The sequence below is a fragment of the Furipterus horrens genome, unplaced genomic scaffold (genome assembly GCF_987537825.1).
Source record: "Furipterus horrens unplaced genomic scaffold, mFurHor1.1.pri manual_scaffold_2, whole genome shotgun sequence".
Classification (NCBI taxonomy): domain Eukaryota; kingdom Metazoa; phylum Chordata; class Mammalia; order Chiroptera; family Furipteridae; genus Furipterus; species Furipterus horrens.
In genome coordinates this window covers 39033236-39056538 of record NW_028327172.1, presented here as the reverse complement: position 1 = coordinate 39056538, position 23303 = coordinate 39033236, and the positions used below count along the sequence as shown (strand labels likewise).

Genomic DNA, 23303 nt, shown 5'->3' with positions numbered 1-23303 from the left:
TTTGCCTAGGGCTGGCCGGTAGTATGTGGGTTCTTGACTTCATGTAGGAAAGATTAAACAACACGAGTCCAGATGATTTTCAGAGGACGTTTATTAAAGCTTGGGACAGTGCCCTAACTGGTGTGGCTCAGTGAGTTGGGTATCGTCCTGCAAACCTAAAGGTCATTGGTTCAATTCTCAGCCAGAGCAATGCTGGGTGGTGGGCCAGGTCCCCAGTTGGGGGCATGCCAGAGGCAACCAATCAGTGTTTCTCTCGCACATCCATGTTTCTCTCCTTTTCCTTCTTCCTCCTTTCCCCTCTCTCTAAAAATAAAATATTTTAAATAAATGAAGCTGAGGATAGTGGAACAAGGAAGGGCTTGGGATACTGGAAGCAACGGGAGAGCCTAAGTGGGGCCTTGGCTCACTGCAGATGTTAGAGGAAAGAAATGAGCCTTGGCAGCACCGCTTTAGCTCACGGAGAAGCCAGAGAAAAGGGGGCCTTGGGGACAGAAGCAAGGAATTAGCCCAGGGAGAGCTGCCGATGTCCATTGCTCCCTAATTGCAAGTCTTGTGGAGTTCCCTTAGAGTTTAAGAGGTGCAGGCCTGTGGGTAAACAAGAGGTATGGATGAGCTCTGTGCTCCATGCTCCCAGGAGGGAAAGTGTGCCAGGTCCTACTGCAAAAAAGCTTTAGGGGTGGAGATCTTAGAGAAGATCCCAGGTGAGGATCTCAATGGAATAGTCATCAGCTTTCCAGGTGTGTCCTTTCAGGGTTTTCTCCACTGATTGGCTGGTGCTAGGACAGGGGTGTCATTATTCAATGCAGCTGGTCCCAAGGTCAGCTGTAGTGTCCCTTGTCTGGTTTTGCTGCTTTTCTGGATCTGTAGCTGAAATACAAGGAGGCCCAGATGTTATCTCTAGAGAGGAAAGGATACCCTGGGGGTGAGGTCCTTGTTTTCCCAGTTTTGCCTGCTGTCAGGCAGCAGGGGCCTGGTGACCCTCTGTGCCTGGTTGTAAATTGTTTGGCCAGTTTTTTGGGGTTTTTTTTTCTTTCTTTCTTTCTTTTTTTCCTCTCAGTTTCCCTATTACACTTGCCAAGGAATTTTCCTGGCTTCTAACTAACCTGCCTCAGTTCCAAACCATTTTCATCACCCAAAAGAAAACCCCACACCTATTGAGCAGTCACTCTATTTCCCCTTCCCCAAGCCTCTGGCAACCACCAATGTGCTCTCTGTCTCTAATGATTTACCTATGTTAAAGAAAAATCCACAGGCCCAAATTGGGGCCACTCATGCTAAAAGGCCATGATACCAAACCTAGATTTAATACCTGATCTAATTGCAATTTCAACCTCTCCCAGAATAATCTTAATCAACCAGTATAGAATCGTTTGGTAAAACACCAGTAAGGTAATTGTCACATGGCCCTCTCCATTGCCCATAGACAGAAAAGGCAATGTGCATGATTAAAAAACTCTTATTTTGCCCTGGCTGGGTAGCTCTTTTGGTTAGAGCGTCGTCCCCATATTCCAAGGTTGCAGACTCAATCCCAGGTCAGGGCACATACCAGTTGAATGTACCAATGAAGGTATCAATAAGTGGAGCAAGGAACTGATGTTCTTCTCTCTCTCTCTCTCTCTCTCCTGTCTGTCTCTCAAAATCAATTTAAAAAATGAAACAAACAAACAATCCTTTTACTCTTCCCTCAAGGAAAAGATGTCAGGGCCTAAGAATAATCCTTTATTTTCTTTTGTAGCTCTCTTGCCCCAGCCCCCCTTCTATAAAAATCTTCCATTTGGTGTAACCCCTCACAGGGCCCTTCAATAGTTGTTAAATGGAATGCTTCCTGCTTCACAAATCGCTTAATTAAAGCCAATTAGATTTTTTAATTCACTTGGATTTTGTAACCCATATTACAGGTGTTTAAAATAAATTCCATCATACAATATTTGACCTTTTGTGTCTGGGTTCTTTTCTTCCTTTTAGTATAATATTTTGAAACTTCATCCGCATTGTAGCATATACTTGTACTCCACTCCTTTATTGCTGGATAATAATACTGCATTGTATGTATATACCATATAAAGTCCAACTTATCTATTTTTGTTTCCCGTGCTTTTGGTGTCATATCTAAGAATCCATTGCCAAATCCAAGGTCATGAAGACTTATTCCTATGTTTTCTTCTAAGAGTATCACAGTGTGTGAGGCTAGCATGAATCATCCCAAGATGTGCCTCTGTGGTATGCAGATTGTTTTGAGCTAACAGTAACTTTAGCCACAGGCTTAAGAGAGACTTCTGCCTTCTATCCTAATGACTTAGAAGAACTTGAAGTCAAAGCCTTGCCCATAAGAGATTATAAGAAATAACTTCTTAGCGCCAGTCGGGTAGTTCAGTTGGTTAGAGCATCATCCCCATACACCAAGGTTGTGGGTTCAATTGATCCCAGGTCAGGGACATATAAGAATCAACCAATGAATGCATCAATAAGAGGGACAATAGCCCTGGCTGGTTGGCTCACTTGGTTGGAGCATTGGCCCATATATCAAAAGATTGCAGGTTATATTCTCTCTCTCTCTCTCTCTCTTTCTCTCTCTCTCTCTCTCTCTCTCTCTCTCTCTCTCTCTCTCTCTCTCTCCCTCTCTCTCTCTCAAATAAATAAACATATCCTCCAGTGAGGATTTAAAGAAATAAAAGGAAAAACAAACCAATGTTTCTCTCTAAAATCAATACATAAATTATTTTTTTAAAGTTTTTAAATAGAGATAAGTTGACCTATCTATAAGGCAGGATAAACTTCTGTTTACCAAAGGTCTGCAAGACCTTTTGAAGTCCCAAGGCACCTTACTTCATCCCTAACTCAGGATGTCTTTTATACCCCTGTTCTCTTTCTGTCTCTGAAGCTCTTCTGCATGTGGAGTCTCTGATTCTCATGTATGCGGTGTTCCCATACATATGTATGTATTAAATTTTGCTATTTCTCTTGCTAATCTTTCTCATTTCTATTTAATTATTAGATCAACCAGAAGAACCTTGAGGGTAGAGGAAAGCTTGTTCCTCCCCTACAATAGTTTAGTTTTTGTATTACAGTCATTAAGCTATTTTGAGTTAATTTTCATATATGACATGATGTAGGGGTCTGATTTCACTTATTTTGGAGGGGGATCTTCATTGATAACTAGGTTCGTATCGGCAGCTGTCCGTCTCGAGAGACGATGGTGTAGCTTCTTAAGAGTCTATCTGCACCGCCGAGAATGGTTGTGCAGTCCGACTCGGGAGTGACACGGTATCTGTCTCCTCCCGTGTTGAATTGACATCTTGCGATGACGCTGGAGTGTGCTCTCCAGTGAAGCTGAAGCTACAGAGCCTGGGCAGGGTGATATGGAGGGTCTGCTGTTGCCCATGCAGATAACTAGGTTATAGCAAAATAAATAGAGTGATGGTTTGCTGGGGAATAAAAACTCCAAGAGAATTTTATTCTCTCTCTACCCTGCCTCTATAGAGCTCTTAGCTTCTGCCTTCTTACTGGTTGCTTTGGATGACCAGGACTTGGTAGGCATGCCAGGCCTTCTTAGGCACTTGAGGACCTCTGTCTTCCTGGCCAGTGGTAGAGGTACTCTGTCTTGGACTTACTCACCTTAGGAGGAGGAGGAGCAGCCTTGGCTTTCAGCCCTTCTCCAGCTCCCTGGTAAGTTGCCTCTTAGGAACCTTGTTCTCAGTCTTATATTTTGCTGTGGAAGCAACACCATTCTCACCCTTGGAGACTACGGGTTTTGAACTCTGACCCCCAGCTTTGGTTTTCCTTTGAACCTTGGCATCTGCTGGGCTGCTCTTTCTGCCTTGGACCTTTGACTTCCTATGAGGCCCACTGGCACCAGGAAGCTTTCTCTGCCTGTTTGGGGCCTTCCTGGCCTTTCCCACTCTTGCCTGGCTGTTCTTGGTCTGGTCACCTTTTTGTGGGGTCTCTTCCTTGGCCTAACCAAGTCTCCTGGGAGTCATCATGGTGGATGTCTTCCTGAACTGGATTTTTATTTTATTTTATTTTATTTTATTTTACTTTTCGTGATTGGAAACTAATTTTAAGGTGCCAGTGGTCCCCTTTGGCTTTGGTGAGCCTGACGCCAATGTCAAAGACCCGCTTCAGGAGGTACTTGAACCCACTGGCATCTACCATAGGGTACTTCAGCAGGACGTAAACCTTGATGGCCACTACTGAGGTGACTCATCGCTGCTCTCCTGCCTGCAGCACCTCTAGCACCACGTACAACATGACTAGGTGGTGATGCAGTGCTTGGATGTGCTATGGCTTGGGCCTGGCTTTTCAGCCCCAGACCCCTCAGGTGTGGATATTGCAGATGTTAAAGAGGCTGAGGAGGTCGAGGTATGGCTGGAAGCCACACTCCTGGGGACCACTGCATAGGCGGAAGATGTCATAGATGTCTAATTTTTAAATGTGCTGTTTTCAAAGGTTCACAAACTCCAAACAAGCAGCATTTGGCCTTAGTATGCTCTGTGCCTCTTGCTAAGTGGCCTCAGTCCTGGCACTTGTAGCAGCCAGCCTCAGGTTCATATCTTGGCCTCTCCCAGACACATCCAAGCCTGGCACAAGTAGCAGCCATTTTCAGATCACTTTGTAGCTCATATTGGGTGGCACCTGGGCAGGGAACAGGTGCTGTTGACCTTGGCCTGAACCTCCCAGGAGGCCCCAGGCCCAGTGCACCCAGTGGGCAGCTTCAGAAAATACTGGAGCACCACCCAATCACCTCCACAAGTGACATACACAAGGGGTGAACTCGGCAGGTACAAGAGCCCCTCTGAAGCAAGTCCTACTCTCTGGGGTTCCCCTCTGCACAGCAGCTTCTCTCCTATACTCATGATAAGTCATGGTAGCCTATTTGCCTGGGGATCTATTCCTCCCATTAACATACCAACAATAATTAAGGCTCAACTACAACAGAAGGGTGTATACAGCCCACACAAGGTACACACCTGGAGCTCCCAGCTTTGGTGACCAGGCAACCTCCATCACTGGGCCCTACAGGACACTTACTACATAAAGCCACCCTACCAAGACTTGGAGACATAATAGATCTATATAATATATAGAAACAAACACAGAGAGGCAGACAAAATGGAAGATAAAGAAGCACATCACAAATGAAAGAGTAGGACAAAACTCCAGAAAAAGAACTAAATGAAATAGAGGCAAGCAAACTACCAGATACAAAGTTCAAAACAATGGTTATAAGGATGCTCAAGGAACTCAGTGAGAATTACAACTGCATACAAAAGGACATGGAAACCATAAAAAAGAATGAGTCAACCATATGGGAAAATATATTTGCCAATGACATCACAGACAGGGGACTGATTTCCAAAATATATAAAGAGCTGATACGACTCAACATCAAGAAAACAAACAACCCAATTAAAAAATGGGCAAAGGACCTGAACAAACACTTCTCCGAAGAGGACATACAGAAGGTCCATAGACACATGAAAAAATGCTCAACATCATTAGCCATCAGGGAGATGCAAATAAAAACCACAATGAGATACCATTTTACACCAGTCAGAATGGCCATCATCAACAAATCAACAAACAATAAGTGCTGGCGAGGATGTGGAGAAACGGGAACCCTACTGCACTGTTGGTGGGAAAGCAGACTGGTGCGGCCACTGTGGAAAACAGTATGGAATTACCTCAAAAGATTAAGAATGGAACTGCCTTTTGAACCAGCGACTCCACTACTAGGATTATACCCAAAGAATCTTAAAACACCAATTCAAAAGAACTTATGCACCCCTATGTTCATTGCAGCACTGTTTACAATAGCTAAGTGCTGGAAACAACCTAAGTGCCCATCTGTAGATAAGTGGATCAAAAAACTGTGGTACATTTACACGATGGAATACTATGTAGCAGAAAGAAAGAAGGAACTCCTGCCATTTGCAACAACATGGATGGAACTAGAAAGAATTTTGCTTAGTGAAATAAGCCAGGCAAAGAAAGAAAAATACCATATGATATCACCTAATACAGGAAACTAAAGAACAATACAAACAAAAGAACTAAATAGAACAAAGAGCAGAATAGCAGTCAATAGGAGGAGGGGGGAGGGAGAGAAGGGGGATAAGTAAGGGAAGGGTTTAGTCAAAGAACATATATGGATGACTCATGGACATGGACAATGGGGAGGGAAGTGATTGCGGGAGATGGGGTGGGTTGGGTGGGGGAGAGAAATTGGGAGAAAAGGGGACAACTGTAATTGAAAAACCAAAAATAAAAATAAAAAAAAAGAATGAGTCAGAAATGAAGAACACAATATCTGAAATGAAGAATACACTAGAAGGAATCAACAGCAGATTAGATAAATCAGGGAATCAAAACAGAGATTTGGAAGACAAGCAGCAGAAACCACCAAATCAGAACAGTACAAAGAAAAAGAAATTTTTTAAATGATGATAGTTTAACCCAGTGGAGGTCACGGTTAAAAAAATTACAGCACAGGGCGTGTGTATCCAAGAGGTAAATTCATTACTAGCATGTGCTAAAATGCAAAAAAATAAAAATAAGATAAAATAAAAACTGCAAATTTGCATTTATTATATTTATATAATAAAATACATGATTTTTATTAATTTTCAGTTACAATCTAGAAATCGTTAAATACACACACACACACATGCACACACACACATATGAAATCATTAGGTTGCATACCTAAAACTAATATAATATTGTGTGTGCATCAACTGTAATTGAAAAATAAAAAGATTTTTTTTAAAAGTGTTTTTTAGCATAGGAACTTTGACATATCCCAGGTATACATAGAAAGGCACCATGTATTTGTATACACACAAGAACATATTTAGCATACACTAGAGCTGTGCTTTGCTTTTCAGCCAACAGCTACAAGTCTGCTGAAACTGGTAAGCCCTGACAAGGCAGCCTGATTATTGAGGTTGGCTCAAGGTCAGACTATCCCTTGAGGTATCACCAACACTTTTCATCCAGGAGTGAGGATAGAAAGCAAGCCCATGCTTCTTTTACAGAAAGCTGACAGGTGCAGGAATGGAGGAAGACAATGCAACACAATGATGATGTGTACAGAGCAGATGCCTTTCTTTTACACTTTAGAAGACAAAAAGGAGGCGATTACTAGTAAGCAAGAATTATCAGCCCACTGCTCCTACAGTTGGTTGTTGTGGAGTAAGTGGTTGATCTGTACAGTCATCTCAAGTGCTTCCTGTGGTTAGCCACTGCACTTCAGAAAGGTGGTATGAGAGTGCAACTTGACCAAACATTCACATGCAGGACCAGGGCCTCTTCAAATGGCCTCTGCCAGCCAATAACAAAGGAGACTAAGTAGCTGTGGCAGAAAATTCCCTGGCCCGTTGCCACATCTTCATTCACTCCGTTGCCTAAGTGAGAAGCTTAATGATTGTTACCCTTGACACTTGCCTCTCTCTCAGCCCCACATGCATTTCTCAGCCCTGTTGATCCTACTTACCAAATATATACACTTGTCTCCATCCTTACTGCCACCTCACTAGCCAGAGCCATTATCACCTCCCACCTTGATTATTGCAATAGCTTCCTAACTGCTTTCCCTGCTTCATTGGAGGTTCCAGGCTTTCCATATAGGTAAAACTTAAGAACAGTAAGTGAATTATGAACACCTGGTTCAAATTAAATTTGTATAGTAAACACACTGTTTCTACCTCAGATGTATGCTTTGGAGTGGGGGAAGGTGGCTTCAGGGATGGCTGCTAGAAGTTCAATCATCTCTTTTATAATCCTTTCATGAATGCCATTCATTGTTTCATCAATAGTAAATTTACCTTGAAGTCATTTAATCTTGTTCTGTTATAGCTATTAGAAGCTTCTATATGTTAACCGTCTTCTCTCTGTTTTCTTTCATTTGTCCTAGAGCAATTTACATTCCTTAACCTTTAGACAGGTTTGTCTTCTGGCTTTATCACATGTCTGATCATCTGTTTTGTGCAGAAGCACAAGAATGAAGCAGCAAAAGCATTACCTTTCTTTATGCTGATGTCCTGGAAAATATTATGCCCTAAAGAGAGATGTTAACTGCCCTTTCTGCCTCTACCACTCCAATTAATGTTAGAGAAACAGCACTTTTTATTCTGTGTCAGCATTCTTAACTTAGTCAAACCCCTGAAATTGTATGCCTATTTTATACTTAAATTGGTTTATGTACATGTGCATTTTTCTGGAAAGGACCTATATTTTATTAGTTCTTTGGAGAAGTCAAAGACCCCTGCAAAAGTGCCCTGAGCTTTGTATCCTTCTTAACTTTTCCCTGTGAGAGCAAATTCACAAAGCTGATTGTGTCTTTCTCTAAACCACTTTGTTTTGTGACATCAGGATGCTTCTTGAACCTTGTTTTCAAATGAACTTTGTAAAAAGCCTGCAGGTTAGCAGAAGCATTCTGAACTGTATGAATAATAAATACTTTATAAAATTTCCTGTTTGAAAAAAGAAGCATCTGAAATAATTATGCAATGCACTTAGCTACTCACTTTTAGTTATTCTTATGAATATTATTAATATTATGCATCGTTTTTCATTACTTTTCTGCATGACCTGAGTGTGGTCACATTGGCTTTAGGGACTGTGTCCATTGTTAGCTGAGAAACCACCACTACCAATTTTTAAAAACTCCAGGTTTTACTAAGAATAAGGCTTGGCTTTAGGGCCTAAAAATAATTCAGTTGGAATGTGAAGAAAAAAATAAGACACCGTTATACAACAAGTCTTCAGCATATTTGTGTGTCTGTATACATAATAGCAGGATATACACACATTAATTACAGTTTCTCTTTCTCTCTCTCTCTCTCTCTCCCTCCCTCCCTCTCTCCCTCTCTCCTCTTGCCAGTGATATTTTCAAGATGTTTCTTCCTTCACTTCCTTCCTTCCTTGTACTCAGTGTGAATCCATAATCACTGTAACTTGGATGGATTAAACTCCACGTTAATAAATCATCAGAAGCAGAAATCCGGCTGTGGTGCTTCCCTCTAGATCTGATCATTTAACTGAAGACGCATTCTAGTGATCTTTTTTCTTCAGCGATGACTAAGTAGGCGAACCCGCAGTTACACACAGACACACACACACCTCAATCCAGAACTTTAAAGAAGGAATTGGCAGGGTTCTCAACTGTCAGATCTCTAGTGCCAGAACTACACCGCGCGCCTGGGCTGATAAGGAGCGTGCCAAGGCTCTCAGGTGGGAACTTCTGGCACCGCGACTACTCTGCTGGCATAGGCACTGGAGCCGGCCCGAGCAGAGCCGAGTCTCCACTCGTGGGTTTGCCTTGCTTGTTGAAGCCACCCAAAGTTCAGAGCGAAGTTTGCACCTAGAGCAGGCTTCGAGATCCTGCAGCTGGAGGAGGTAGAGTTGTTTTCCCCTCTATGGGATCAGGGGCTTTCTTAAAGGACACAAGAGAAGGGGCATAGAGGTACTGCCTCAGAGTCCTCTGCAGACCGAACTCCCCGGGGCTTGTGGGAACTGGAAGGAGTGAGTCCAGGCGACCGGACAGTCCCTGGTTGTGGGCGGGGGCCCAGCTGTCCTTGACCTCCCCAGCAGCCAGAGGCGCACAGGGAAATGAAAGTAAAACCTGTTTTGGCGCTGACCCAGCTGGAAGCTGGCGACTAATAGGTTACATCCTCAGACAAGACAGACAGCCGGTGCTGGACAGGGTCTGTGCTAAGAACTTGACTCCCAGGGGACGAACTGGAAAGTAGAGATGAAAAACGGGAGACAAGCGAGAAAAAACAAAATAGGATGGGGAGGCTCCTCGAAACATAGCAGACGCACAGTAATACCTGCTGTCTGCGGTGTGAACAGAATAGCCGCCTGACCGGGTCTGCTGCCGTGACTGCCCTGCTGCCACCCAGGATACCCGATCCCAGCCAGTACGCTGCGCCTCACCGCTCGGACCCACTGCGTCCAGAGCTCTTACCGGAGCCAGAGCCGGGGATCTGTCCCCGGCCCTCAGCTGAAATTCAGGTCCGCTCACGTGACTCAGGGAGGATTCCTCAGAATAAATTACTTTGACACGCCCTTGCTGTCCCCCAAGTGCAATGCCCACGGCTCGATCCTGGAAGTGAAAAGGCGGCTGAGCTAGCAGTGGGTGGCCCAGACAAGGCAAGGTGCGCGCGACCCAGCGCCCAGGCTTTTTGCGCCTGTATGGCAGAAACAGTATGGCAAATTAGGTAAGAAGCTAAGAGATCTGCTGGGGGCATGTTATTGATTGGGAAACTAGAGGAGGGACGTGACTTGTCCACGTTCATACAGCGAGTTGCAACAGAGTGAGTTCTAGTGGTCTGGCGCCCTCGGCCTCCCAGTCTAGGCACTGGGCTTCAAGACCTATGTCTGGGGTAGGGGGTAATAGGACACCAGAGGCCCGCATTCAAGAAGTAGGGAGCCTTTCAGCGCTGAGTTCCTTCCCCAGTTTGGTTCCCAAAACACAAGTAAGAAAGTGGAGTCAAGAAGCAGTGATGGGAGAGTACAAAGGGGTGACAAACGTGTTTGGGGTGATTCATCATGAACAGGCATAAGTACTTGGGCGGGGGCTAGCACTCTTCTGTCCCCTTTGACGAGATGATGACCCTAGTTTAGAAAAATCGACGCCGCACCCCAGGTGCAGTGCTTGCTTGCCGTGGCCGAGTTAGGACTCTACTGCTTGCTGCCTTTCATATGACTTTGGGCAAATACATTCTCTCTCTGAACGTCAATTTTCCATTAAGTGAAGTGAGAAGAGTAGTGTTACCTTCCTGTTTAACTCAAGGGTAGGTGTGAGGATCAAAGGAGAGCAGGATGTGGCTGTGCTTTGTAAAGCCATTAACATAGGCGAAGCATTAGTGTGCTCCCTGGCAGCGAGTCCTCACGTTTAGATTGGGTGAATAAAAGTTCCGAGGGCATCTCGGCAACACTCGGGTTGTAACCTTATAAGGGATAATTGGATCACGAGGAGGAAAATACCGAAACGCTCATCTTCCTGATTTTGGTTATTCCCGTATTTCCAAATGGGCACGCAAATTCTGAAATTTTAAGATACCCCCTCCTCCAAATCCCAATTCTCAGACTAGCCTTTCTGAGCCTTGCCCTTATTGCGAAATCTTACTAGCCCATTTCAGAAACCTGGAGTCTCCCCCGCTTTCCGGGGTGGGCGTACGGGACTGGGGAGGGGGGGTGGGCGAGCTCTGCTCCTCCAGGATGTGTCTTGCGCCCTGTCCCAACGGAGTCTGGGGTCGCAGCCAGCTCAGGCTCGGAGCCGGCAGAGGGCGCGGTCCACTCGAGGCCGCAGCTCCCGAAGGCCGGGGCTCGGCCCGTCTGCTTGGTACCGCGATGGCTCTTGCTGTTTCCATACCAGGAGGCCTCGCACTCGAGGCTGCATAGGTACTCGGTAAGAACCACAAGAGGTTGTACCGGTCCTGCTTTGGCCGGACTTAGTGTGAACTCTGTGCCCAGAGTCAGGACTGTGGAAGTTCCTGTACCAGTCTCCTGGGGCTCATACCTAAGCCCTCCGGGCATAAGGGACACCCCCACCCCTAAACTCCAATCCCCACACCCACAGGCAAGCAATGAGCACGCCCGCGTGCAGGAGCGCGCATGCCGGAGGGAAGAAAGGGCGGCGGGAAGGCAGCCCAAGCCCCGCCCCCCGTACTCCTATAAAGCCGGGGAACCAGAGCTAGCCACTCAGTGGTTTCTGAGTGACACTAGGCGGAACAGCTGGAGCCTTACCACCTCTGGTTTCTCAGCGCAACTTGGACAGTAGTGTCTTGCCACTGCCAGATCGCCGTCTCGGAACCTTCTCCTCCCAGATCTTGACAGATCACCCCCTCAACAGGTAGGTGCGGTAGGTGGGGTGTGTAAAGTGGGGGGCCTTTTCCAGGCGGGAGACTGGAAACACTGGGTGAGGTGTCCTTTGCGGGGTGCGTCCCACATCCTGGGCCCAGCCCATACACACCACTGGAACTTCATTCCCCTGTGTCTGTCAACCAAATTTTGAAAAGTTGAGCAGGGGACCTGGTACTGAGCAGCGGCCTCCCCTGCGGCTCCGGGTGCAAATACATCTGGCGCCTCTCTGCGCCTCGGGGAGATAAGCCTCTGAATCGGGCACACGAGTGCTGAGTCTGCCCGCGCCGGTGGCTCCTACCCGCTCTCGATGCCCCGCCAGCGCGGTGCGGCAGGTCCCGGAGCTCACGCTTCTTTTTCTCCCTCCCAGGGGTCTGCGCATCGCCGTCGGGATGAAGCTGGTTCCCCTCGCCTTGCTGTATTTAGGCTCCCTCGCCTTCCTAGGCGCAGACAGCGCACGGCTCGACGTGGCGTCAGAGTTCCGAAAGAAGTGAGTCGCAGGCAGAGAGCTTTCCAGCCTTTGTACCTGGAAGACAGGGAAAGTGGCCGTCGGTCCTGAGGGGTTAGAAGTGAACGCGAGTAGCGACGGGCCAGACTTCTCCCCAGGATCCATGCGAATAGAATCTATTTGTTTTCTAGATGGAATAAGTGGGCGCTAAGTCGCGGGAAGAGGGAACTTAAGGTGTCCAGCAGCTACACCACCGGGCTCGCCGCCGTGAAGGTCGGGCCTGCCCAGACAATCATTCAACCCCAGGACGTGAAGGGGGCCTCACGAAGCACCCAGGCCAGGTATGTTCAGCGCCGCCGTCGCGGGGTGGGCGTGGGCGCTCCCCTCCGCTCGCCTGGCCCAGGGGGTCTTCGGGGCTGAGGGACAGCTCAGAAAGCTGTAGCAGTTTCTAGCCTTCTTTGGTCCTAGAATGCTCCCGTTCCTAGTGGCTGGGACCCAATCCCTGCTTGATGGGGGTCTCACGTCGCCGTCTTTCCCTCTGCAGCAGTCCGGACGCCGCCCGAATCCGAGTCAAGCGCTACCGCCAGAGTATGAACAAATTCCAGGGTTTGCGGAGCTCGGGCTGTCGCTTCGGGACGTGCACAGTGCAAAAGCTGGCGCATCAGATCTACCAGTTCACAGACAAAGACAAGGACGGCGTCGCCCCCAGGAACAAGATCAGCCCTCAGGGCTACGGCCGCCGGCGCCGGCGCTCCCTGCTCGAGGCCGGCCGGGGCCGGACTTTATTGTCCCAGGAGCGACAGGCCAGCCTAGCTCCAGCCTCCCTCTCAAGTCAAGTGTTCGCTACGCTCTTTAGGATTTAGGCCCCTGTGGCAGCCTCGATCAGTCGCAAATGCATCCGGATGGCGCCTCCCGGGGAGGAGGGCTTCCTGGAGCCGAGCTTCAGCCGTTGGGGACCGGACTGAATCAGCCGAGCAGAGACTGGGAGTTCGGGAGGCACCGACCTGCGGCGAGCCCTGGCTTTGCATGGGTCCCTCCTCCTCAGAGGCAGCGTTCCTTTCGCCCTAACCGGGCCCGGTGTCCCGGGGGAGGAGGGGAGGTGCGCAGAGGAATCCCAGGGAGTGTCTGCAGGGCTCTCCGAGAGGAGGAACTGAGAATAAAATGCGTAGACCCCGGAGTAAGGGTCTGAGCCACTGCTGCGCCTGCCCCCAAACTGATTTCTCACGGGGTGTCACCCCACCGGGGCGCAAGCCCCACTATTACTTGAACCTTCCAAAACCTAGAGAGGAAAAGTGCAATGCGTGTTGTCTATACAGAGGTAATTATCAATATTTAAGTTTGTTGCTGTCAAGATTTTTTTTTTTTGTAACTTCAAATATAGAGATATTTTTGTACGTTATATATTGTATTAAGGGCATTTTAAAGCAATTGTATTGTTCCCCTCAGTATTTTAATACGTGAATGTCTCAGCGGGGTGTAACATTGCTGCGTGGAATGTGTGAGAGTGTGTGCGTGAAAGAGACTGATTACCTCTTGTGGAAGAAGGAAACCGTGTCTCTGTGTAATCTATTTACATAAAATGGGTGATATGCGAAATAGCAAACAGATGAACTGCCTTGATGCTGATTCATTCTCCGGTCACCAGTCTTGGGAAGGAAGGTGCCCCTGGTCCTGGGCCGCCCGGGAGCCTTTGGGTCGCGCCGACTGGCGCGGGAAGGTGGGACAGCTGTGCGGGTGGGTGCTGGCCCCTCTCCGCGCCCGCTGAGCTGTTGGGAGTAATGCTGTCCCAGCGGGGCGCGCGGAGCTTGGCAGAAACGCTTCAAGGTTTCGCGGAGACACCGAAGGTACAACCTCTAGTGGCGGCGGGGCCGAGTGGGTGAGGGTGAACCCCAGTGAGGGGCGAACCTGGATTCTCCGGCTTGCGCAAAAATCCCAGATTTTATGGAGTTGCTCACGAAACCCTACGCTAAAGCGCAACTCGGAGAGTTGGGGTGTTCTCTGGAGCCTTCTAAGTGAGGAGGTACCCCGGGCTGCCGCGGTGTTCAAGTTAGAAGCTCCTGCAGCAAAACGTTCGGACTCCTCCCGGAAACCCGCAGAGAGGCGAGAAACAGCCGTCTCCAGGCCGGTCCCCCAGCGCGCGGGCGCGTTCATAAGCGAGGCTGCGGCGCCCCCCGCCGGCCGTTTCGGAAGAGAGCGAGAGCCGCCCGGCGGTACGTGCGGTTAGTAAGTTCTCCTACGTGGGAGTCAGCACATAGCCTTAATGAAAGAGGAAAGAAAAAAACAGCTTACAGATGCCACCAGGGCCGGCCCCCCTCCTCCCCCGACCTGCAGGGCAGCTCACGGTTCTGGGACCGTGACTCAGCGCCCACACGCTGCGCAGTGCAGCTGCTGGCCCGAGGCACGCGGGACGGACGTGCCGCCGGAACCGTGCACCTCTGACAGCCTCAGGCCTTCATTGTTCCGCCTCCCCTTACTGCTTTCCCCTTCCTTCCTCCTTCCCAAGCTTTTTTCATTTTCTTTTTTTCTCCGTTTCTCTCCAGCCTCCCTTCTTCCTTCCTCCTCCTTGCAATCTTAGAAGGTTGACCCCAGTTCCGGTGATAGAAGCTGACCCTAAGCCCCACTGAGTGACTAGAAAGGCAGGGGACATGGGAACAGGACAGAAGGGGAAGAAAAGGGGAGGCACCCCAATTTTCATTTTCCTACTCTATTTGTCTCATACAATATCCTGAAGACCCACGATGGAGACCCAACTTTTTGTCCTTTCCAGAAAGTTTCCCTGGCCTTTCTTCTTCAAGGCATGGCTGACATATTGGTGCTTATAGGTGATCTCAGAAACCTTTCTGGTGAAGGAAATGTCAGGGGGAGTTTGGAGAAGGGAAATGTTTCCAGGGCATTCAACCTTCTCCTGGGCCTTTTGTATCAATTGCACTGGTATATCACAAAGGCCCCTTCTGAGGGCCTAGAGTAGTGCCTTTTAGAAAAGCCCTGGGTCTGGGGTCCAAAGACAACCTTCTTCTGAAGCAGTTTCAGTTTAATAGATCTCAGCACATGGAGTTTCCTTAAGACCAGGCAAGGCTTCAGTTCTGGGCACCTGGCTGTGGACAGTGTCAGTCTCCATACAGTTCATTGTCCTATTTGACCTAAATTTTGTGAGGTTCATTAGAATAGGGGGCTTCTAATACAGCAACAAAACATCCTTGTCCTCAAGGGCCTTTTAATAAATATTCACTTAGAGGAAACTGTTAGGCCCTGCAAAACGTAGAGGGCATGTAAGAATGGAAGAGTAACTGAAAATTACAGTCATGGAATTTCTGTACCAGCGAGTGGTTCTGGGTGGTCTAAAGGGGGCTACTGAAACTGCAGAGAGCCACAGACATTTCAGCCTCACAGACGGTGAATTGGGATTAAATACTCAACCTTTTCCTTTAGCCAAGGTTTGTCCCATAGCCACAGAGTCCTCCAGCCAAACCTCATCCTGGCAAAGCTTCAGCCGGCAGAAAAAGCTGCCAAAGGCAGGTTGGGCACTAGCTTAGGGCTGTTCTGAACAGGGAGCAGGCATCTAGTCTGCTGCCCAGGGAGTCATAAGACTCCCTTCAGGGAATCCAAGGCAAGTAAAGGAGATGGTTTAGCACTAAGACGAAAGAGTCAGCTGCTTAGTTGGAGTCCTTTCCAGCTGAATGTCCTGTGATTGGAGACATCTGAAGAGACAGAGAGACCTTCTTAAGACCAGACTAGTACAAGTTCAGGATCAACTGAAGGTCACCATCAATCCGGGGGACCTACTCTGTGAGCCATGCAACCTACCTTCTGGATTTTTTTCATAAGGTGTTGAAGCCTGTCAGGATAAGGCCTTCTGATGCCAAGAACACATCATTTATCAACAGTGATGAGTTATTTGTGAGCTGATTCGACCTGTCTGCAGCTAAGGAGTAGTCACAGCTTTTATCTTTAGCTACTGTTGCTGACTGTGGGAATGGTACCATCCATTTGAAATCGAACATAGGGTACCAGAAGATTTCTTGAAAAGCCAACACCTTGGCTGAACAGCTAAGGGTGGAAGGGAGTGATGGGGGTGGGGAGAGATATAAACAGATTCTTTTTTTTTTTTTTAAAGAACTTTGTATCAGACATTCTCCTGGCCACTTCATACACCTTATCTCATTTAATTCTTATAGTAGCCTTGTGAAGTAGGTGTTACTATCGCTGGTTGTAGATAAGGAAACTGAACCTCAGAGACATAGAATAACTTAGCCAAGGTAACACAGTGAGTAGTAAGTGCTGGAGTTTGCATTTGTACCCAAGTACTACAGGCTATTTTAATATTATGAAGACACAGAGAGTAAAGTGGGATAATTTTACCATTTGGATTCTCAAGTCAGATGTCCCCAAGTGTCCTCTAATCCTGGGATGGCTTGGGTAGGTGATTTACACCTGTGGTTCTGAAAGATTTACATGAGGCTGGAAGAATGGCTTCAGTGGTATTCTCAGTGAGGGCAAAGTAAATAAATGAAGTGAGTTTTAAAATTCTCGGTCCTGGTTTGAAGAAGGGATTATAAATCAGGAATAGTCTTTTTTTCCTTCCCCTTGAGCTAACTCACTGACCTCTTTAGTTTTCATTGCCAAATATAGTTAGAACATACACTGAAGGCCTCAAGAGCTGGCTTCTGAAGGAAAGGTCTCTGAGCTATTCCTGGCCAAACACAGTCCCTGCACTGTAGGTCTTGAGTTGCATGGAGGAACACCTATGTCTACAAAGCTGCAAATAGTTTCCACCCTTGAGGTGGAACCTTTTGTCTTTGGCATCTGCTGCCGAAGGCAGCTTTTCAGAAGCTGTGAGCTGGCTGTGAAAGAGAGTCATGAATGCTGCCCTTCCTTTCTTCAGTCAGGAGGAGAGGGCCTTGTTATCCAGGGTCCCACAGAGGTTTCTGCCAAAGCTGGATTTGAGGCTTGGTCTTCATTTGCATGGGAAGAAGGCTGAAGCTAGATAGCTATCTGGTGGTCCCACTGGTCTTATTCCAGAGCTATTTTGGAACATTCTGGAAAAATGATAAAATGACTGTGACCGCACAGGCAGCTGAAGCTAGTAGGTTATTGTACATTTATCCAACAGCAGGAAAGCAGTTCGGAGTATTAAGCTGAACTTTTGAAACATAAAAAAAATACGTTTTACTTATTACACAATATTTATTCAGTGTAGAAAAGAAGATCCACCTTTCATACCAGTCCCAGAGATAATTTCATCTAACATTTTAGTATATATCCTTATATACATTTATATATAATACATATACACATACATGCATACTTTCAAAAAGTGAATTTAAGTGCAAAGAGCTGAATTAAACATACTTCTCCATTTAAGCCAAATTGTCATTATCAGTCAATGCAAGCTTTTTAAATTATTTTATTTTTTCTTCATTAATTCCCATGCCCCTTCCCATCTCCTTCATAGGAACCCTCTTTAACATATTTGATATCTATACTTGTTATATGTATATGATCTTATAAAATTTGTTGCGTTGTTTTGTGAATATATCTTTTTAACATACAAATATATTTTAATTAGCACCTTTAATTGAATTTATTCAGGTGACATTGGTTAATAAAATTGTATAGGTTTCAGGTGTACAGTTCAATAATACAACATATGTATGTTGTATTGTGTTTTCACCACCCCAAGTCAAGTCTCCTTCCATCACCATTTACCCCCCCCCTTTACCCTCTTTTACCTCCCCTCACCCCACCTTTCCCTCTGGTAATCACCATACTTTCTGTGTCTATGAGTTGTTGTTATTGTTGGGTTTTGCTTAATTCCTTCACCTTTTTCACTGAGCCCCTCAACCCCTTCCCCTCTGAGAGCTCTCGATCTATTTTTCGCATCTATGAGTTTGTATCCATTTAGTTTGTTAGTTTATTTTGTTCATTAGATTTTACATAAAAGTGAAAACATATGGTATTTGTTTTTCTCTTACTGGCTTATTTCACTTAGCATAATACTGTGCAGGTCCATCCATGCTGTGGCAAAAGGTAAGATCTTTCTTTTTTATGACTGAGTAGTATTCCACCGTGTAAATGTACCACAGCTTTTTTATCCACTCATCTACTGATGAACACTTGGGCTACTTCCAAATCTTGACTCTTGTAAATGATGCTGCAATTAACATAGCGCTGCATAAATTTTTTCAAATTAGTGTTTTGGGCTTCTTTGCAAACATTGCCAGAAGTGGAATTTCTGGGTCATAAGGCAGTTCTGTTCTTAACTTTTTGAGGTAACTCCATACTGTTTTCCTTAGTGCCTGCACCAATCTGCATTCCCACCAACAGTACACAAGGATTCCCTTTTCTCCATATCCTCACCAACACTTGTTTATTGATTTATTGTTAATAGCCATTCTGATAGGTATGAGCTGATATCTGTTTGTGGTTTTAATTTGCATTTCTCTGATGATTAATGATGCTGAGCATCTTTTCATATGTCCTCTGGCCATCTGTATGTTCTCTTTGAAGATGTGACTATTCAGGTCCTTTGCCCATTTTTTAATTGGATTGTTTCCTTTTGGTGTTGACTTTTATAAATTCTTTATAAATTTTGGATATTAATCCCTTATCAGATGTATCATTGGCAAATATGTTCTCCCATTCAGTGGGTTTTCTTTTCATTTTGCTGTACAAAAACTTTCTAGTTTGTTATAGTGACATACCAATAGACTGAGTTAAAATTTTTCCTATTTTTCTCATCAAACACTTAAAAAAACAATCATCCAAGTAGATTGTTTCTTCTTACTGCTGCATATTACTCCATAATATGCATCTTCCACATTTTACTTTTCTTACCTCTTAATGAGGGACACTTGGGTTACCTCCAGCACCTCTCTACCATAAATAAGATGAAAATCCCATTTGCTTCCTCTTATGGATCGGGATGAGAATTTCTTGAGATGGAATCACTTGGTCAAAAATCTTCTAATACAGATTATGCTAAATTCTGTGATATTACTTTCCAATGTGCTGTTTGTATTCCCACTAGCAGTGCCTGAGAGTTCCCACTCCCCCAAGTCCTTGCCAGCCTCCCCACGGATCTACTCTTCTGATGTTTGCCATCCTGATGAGTATAAAATAATATGGTACTATTGTTTTAATTTTCACTACGGATTACATCTTTTATTGGTCATTTACTTTTCCCTAATGGACCACAAAATTTTTTAAAAGTTGGATCTTACTGATCTTTAACTTGCTTTTTCCCCCCACTCATCAGTATATTTTGGACATCTTTCCAGGACAATAAATATATCCATACAACATCATTTTTATTGCCTGCATAGTATTTTAACCACATGAAAATGTCATAATTTGTGTGACCACTCTGCTGTCATTGGACATAAAGGATTTTCCTCTTACATTTTTACCATGCAAGATACTTCAGTAAACATCTATGTGTCTTTATTTTAGGGTAATTTTATAAATTATTTTAAGGATAAATTCTTAGAAATAAAATTTTTGGGTCAATGGACATGTACTTTTTTGTTATTATTAAATCATTTGATGTATACTGGCAAATTGCCTTCTGGAATGATCACTTTTATTTTTGCTAACGGTATATAAATGTAATTTTTCTATATTCTTAGCAACACTGACCATTATCTATTTTTTAAAAATTCTTTTCTAATAATTGTGTCATTCAATAGGTAAAAATGGTATTTCTCACTAGCTTTTAGAAAGTTTTATTTATTTTTATTTTTTAAAAGGTTTTATTTACTTATTTTTTAAAGAGAGGGGAAGGGAGGGAGAAAAACATCATTTTATCCATCAGTCGCCTCCTGCACATGCTTGGACTGGGGACCAAACCCACAATGAATCAAACCAGCGACCTTTGACTTTGCGAAAAGGTCAACTAACTGAGCTACACCAGTCCCTTTCTCCCTTTCTCCCTCTTTCCTTTCCTGATCTCTTTTCCTGTCTTATTCTCTCTTTTCTTTTCCCCAGACATCATATCATTTCATCCTTACTTCTGTATGTATCTGTGTAAAAAAAAGAAAAAAAAGTTTCATTATATAACCAAATGCTATTGTCACAGTTAACTTAACAATTTTGTGGTATCATCTCATATCCAACCCATAATCAAATTTGCCTTACTGTCTCAAAAATGGCTTTTGACAGTGGTTTGTTCAAAACACACTGCAAACAAGATTGTATCTCTAATGTTTCTTTAATTTAGAGCCACTGGCCTCCCTTTCTGTTTTCATGCCGTTGACTTGTTGAAGAAAACAATAACTGTCATTTAGAACTTTTATTATCAAGATAAATCTTGATTTTCTACTTCACTTTGCCTGTGTAGACTCAGCCAGAACGTCTTGGCTTACTCACTTGTTAGGGCAGAGTGGAGGTGGGGGACCAGTGTGGTCACTGTTGTAGTGTTTCCTACAGAGAGAAAGACTCTGGAAATGTTCATCTTTGTGCTTTCCTTTGCTACACTTTTCCCCTTGACCTTTCTCCTAGTAAATCAAGGCTTGCCTCCAGGAGAAAGGATTGGTACAACCGGAATGCAAAGAGAAAGAAACAGAACAAAACAATGTTCAGTTTTCTGACTTGTAAAATAGCCTCTTAAAGCCCACATCAAAAACAATAGTTTTGAAAGCCAAAGTCTTTTATTTGCTGAGAACCAGGTTTTGTTGAGAAAAGAAAAGGCTCTTGAGAATGAAAAGGAAAGGCCCGGAAGCATGAAGGATTGGGCTTTGCCCTAAGAGCACATTGGAAAGAGACTAGAGGGAGAGCCTGACCCAGCTCCTTCACCACAGAGTCCTCCAGGCTGGGGAAAGCGAGGATCTAGGAGGTTGGAGAAAGACGTGGGAGTGGAAAGAGTCCCACCTACAGGAGGACAGCAGCGTGGGACTGCAGATCAGCCTCAGCAAGCCAAGAGGGGCGTATCCATGCCCATACCTCATCTGCCATTTGAATGAGTCCCAGGTTAGCTGTTCTTTTCTCCACCTCCCGGGTCTTTCATCAACAGCCTGCAGGACACACTCAGATGGCCCAGCAGAAGTGACACTTGCCTGTGCCCAGTTATTTCTGAGCCCCATCCAGATTTCTGTACCTGACAGAGGCCACTAATAAGCCACCCACAACTTCTCAGATCAAAGGGTGGGGGCATTTTATACTGAAGGAGTGGTGGAGCTGAAGGCAGAGCCACCCCTTCTGTATTGAGTGGCATTGCATTACATTCACAGGTCACATATGGGACAGCTTTGCTCCCCCAGGCTAGTTTTGCCTGTGTTATAGCCTGTTTGTTTGTTTTTTTTTCCTTGATTTGATGGATTTTTTCTGTCAGTGAGAGCAGTGATCCTTAACCTCCTCTGCCTGTTAAAATCACTTTGGGGAGCTTTAAAAAAATACTGATACCAGGCCCCATCCCAAACCAACTGAACTAGGTTTTCTGTGGGTGAGGCATAATGTCGTTGTGTGATTGTTAGTAAACTTCATCTTTGTGAGACCACTTAACTTTGTTCAGTCCAGACATTATCATTCTTCAGCTATTTAGAAAAGGCACCCCAGTGATCATATCAGAGTGAGACCCAGAGTGAGTGAGTGAGTGAATTAGTGTATGTATATATCTGTGTATCTATGTATATATGTGTGTAGTTTTAGATTTAGGGTTGCATCCAGTAACACCTCCAGGCATTGAAGGGTTAAGTGCAGTCAGCAGGGGCAAGTCTTTGGAGAGAAGACCAGCTGCAGGTGATGGGAGGGATGCCAGCTCAGGGCAAGGCAACAGACAACAGGTGGTTTTGCTGCAAGGAGTTGGCAACAAGGGGGAACAGCAGGCAGCAACAGGGCATCAAGAATGCCAGAGCCCTGCCTGAGTGGCTCAGTTGGTTGGAGCATCGTCCCGTACACCAAAAGGTTGGGGGTTTGATTCCTGGTCAGGGCACATACCTAGGTTGCAGGGTTGATCCTTGGTCAGGGTGTGTAAGGGAAGCAACCAACCAATGTTTCTCTCTCACATCAATATTCCTCTCTCCGTCCTCTCCATCTCTTTAATATCAATAAATATATTTTTAAAAATTAAAGAAAAACGAGTGGCAGAGAGCATGATAGTGAGCATTCTAGGAACAAACTGGACAGGCCCAAGGGAAGTCCAGTTGTAGGAGACAGAGATTCTGCTGGTGACAGCTTGCTGCGGCTTAAATTGTCTCCCCTCCCCAAATTCATATATTGAATACCTAACCCTCAGAACCTCAGAATGTGACTGTATTTGGAGATAAGACTCTAAACAGGTAATTAAGGTAAAATAAGGTCCTATGTGTGGGCCCTAATCCAACAGGCCTAGTATATTTATAACAAGAGATTAGGACACACACTACACACAGACCGGTGATGACCACATGGGGATACAAAGAGACGGCAGCCATCTGCAAGTCAAGAACGAGGCCTCAGAAGAAACAAACCTGCTGGCACCTTGATCTTAGATTTCTGGCCTCCAGAACTGTGAGAAAAATGTTTCTGTTGTTTAAGCTACCCAATGTATTTTAATTTTGTTATGGCAGCCCCAGTAGAGTAATTGTCAAAGGGACTGGTGAGAACAGGGCAGCGCTGTGGTCTTAGAGATAGCATATCATGACTGGTTCTCAGCACCAGGCACACAACAAGGGTCAGGGAACCAGGACTAAATCACTGGTTCAGGCAAGCAGGATTTCTTTCATTCATTCAATCAATCAACAATATTTTATAATATTAACTGTGCTGGTCCCTGTCCCAAGCACTGGATACACTATTGTTGTGGTCCAGATGAGAGGTGAAGTTGGCTTGGATTAGGAGGGTAGCAGGTGATTTAACACTGAAACTGTTAGAAAGGAGGAGGGTCTTAGGTCTAGGTGGCACATTAGGTTGATGCTCTAACCAGCTGAGCTACCTGGCCTGGGCAACCACATCTTGTTCTTGAATAGAACACTCCATGTGGCAAACCACTTGAGTTTGGTAACAATGTGGCAACTCC

The 23303-nt window shown here is 45.4% G+C and overlaps 1 protein-coding gene across 1 annotated transcript; it reads left to right on the top strand.

Annotated features, from left to right (window-relative positions):
- Window positions 1-11724: 11724 nt before the first annotated feature.
- ADM (adrenomedullin) lies at window positions 11725-13920 on the top strand. Its single transcript, XM_090267652.1, has 4 exons — window positions 11725-11857; window positions 12236-12355; window positions 12505-12654; window positions 12858-13920. Exons 2-4 carry the CDS (start codon window positions 12258-12260, stop codon window positions 13174-13176), a joined length of 567 nt encoding a protein of 188 aa, XP_090123778.1. The 5' UTR covers window positions 11725-11857; window positions 12236-12257; the 3' UTR covers window positions 13177-13920.
- The last annotated feature ends 9383 nt before the right edge of the window (window positions 13921-23303 follow it).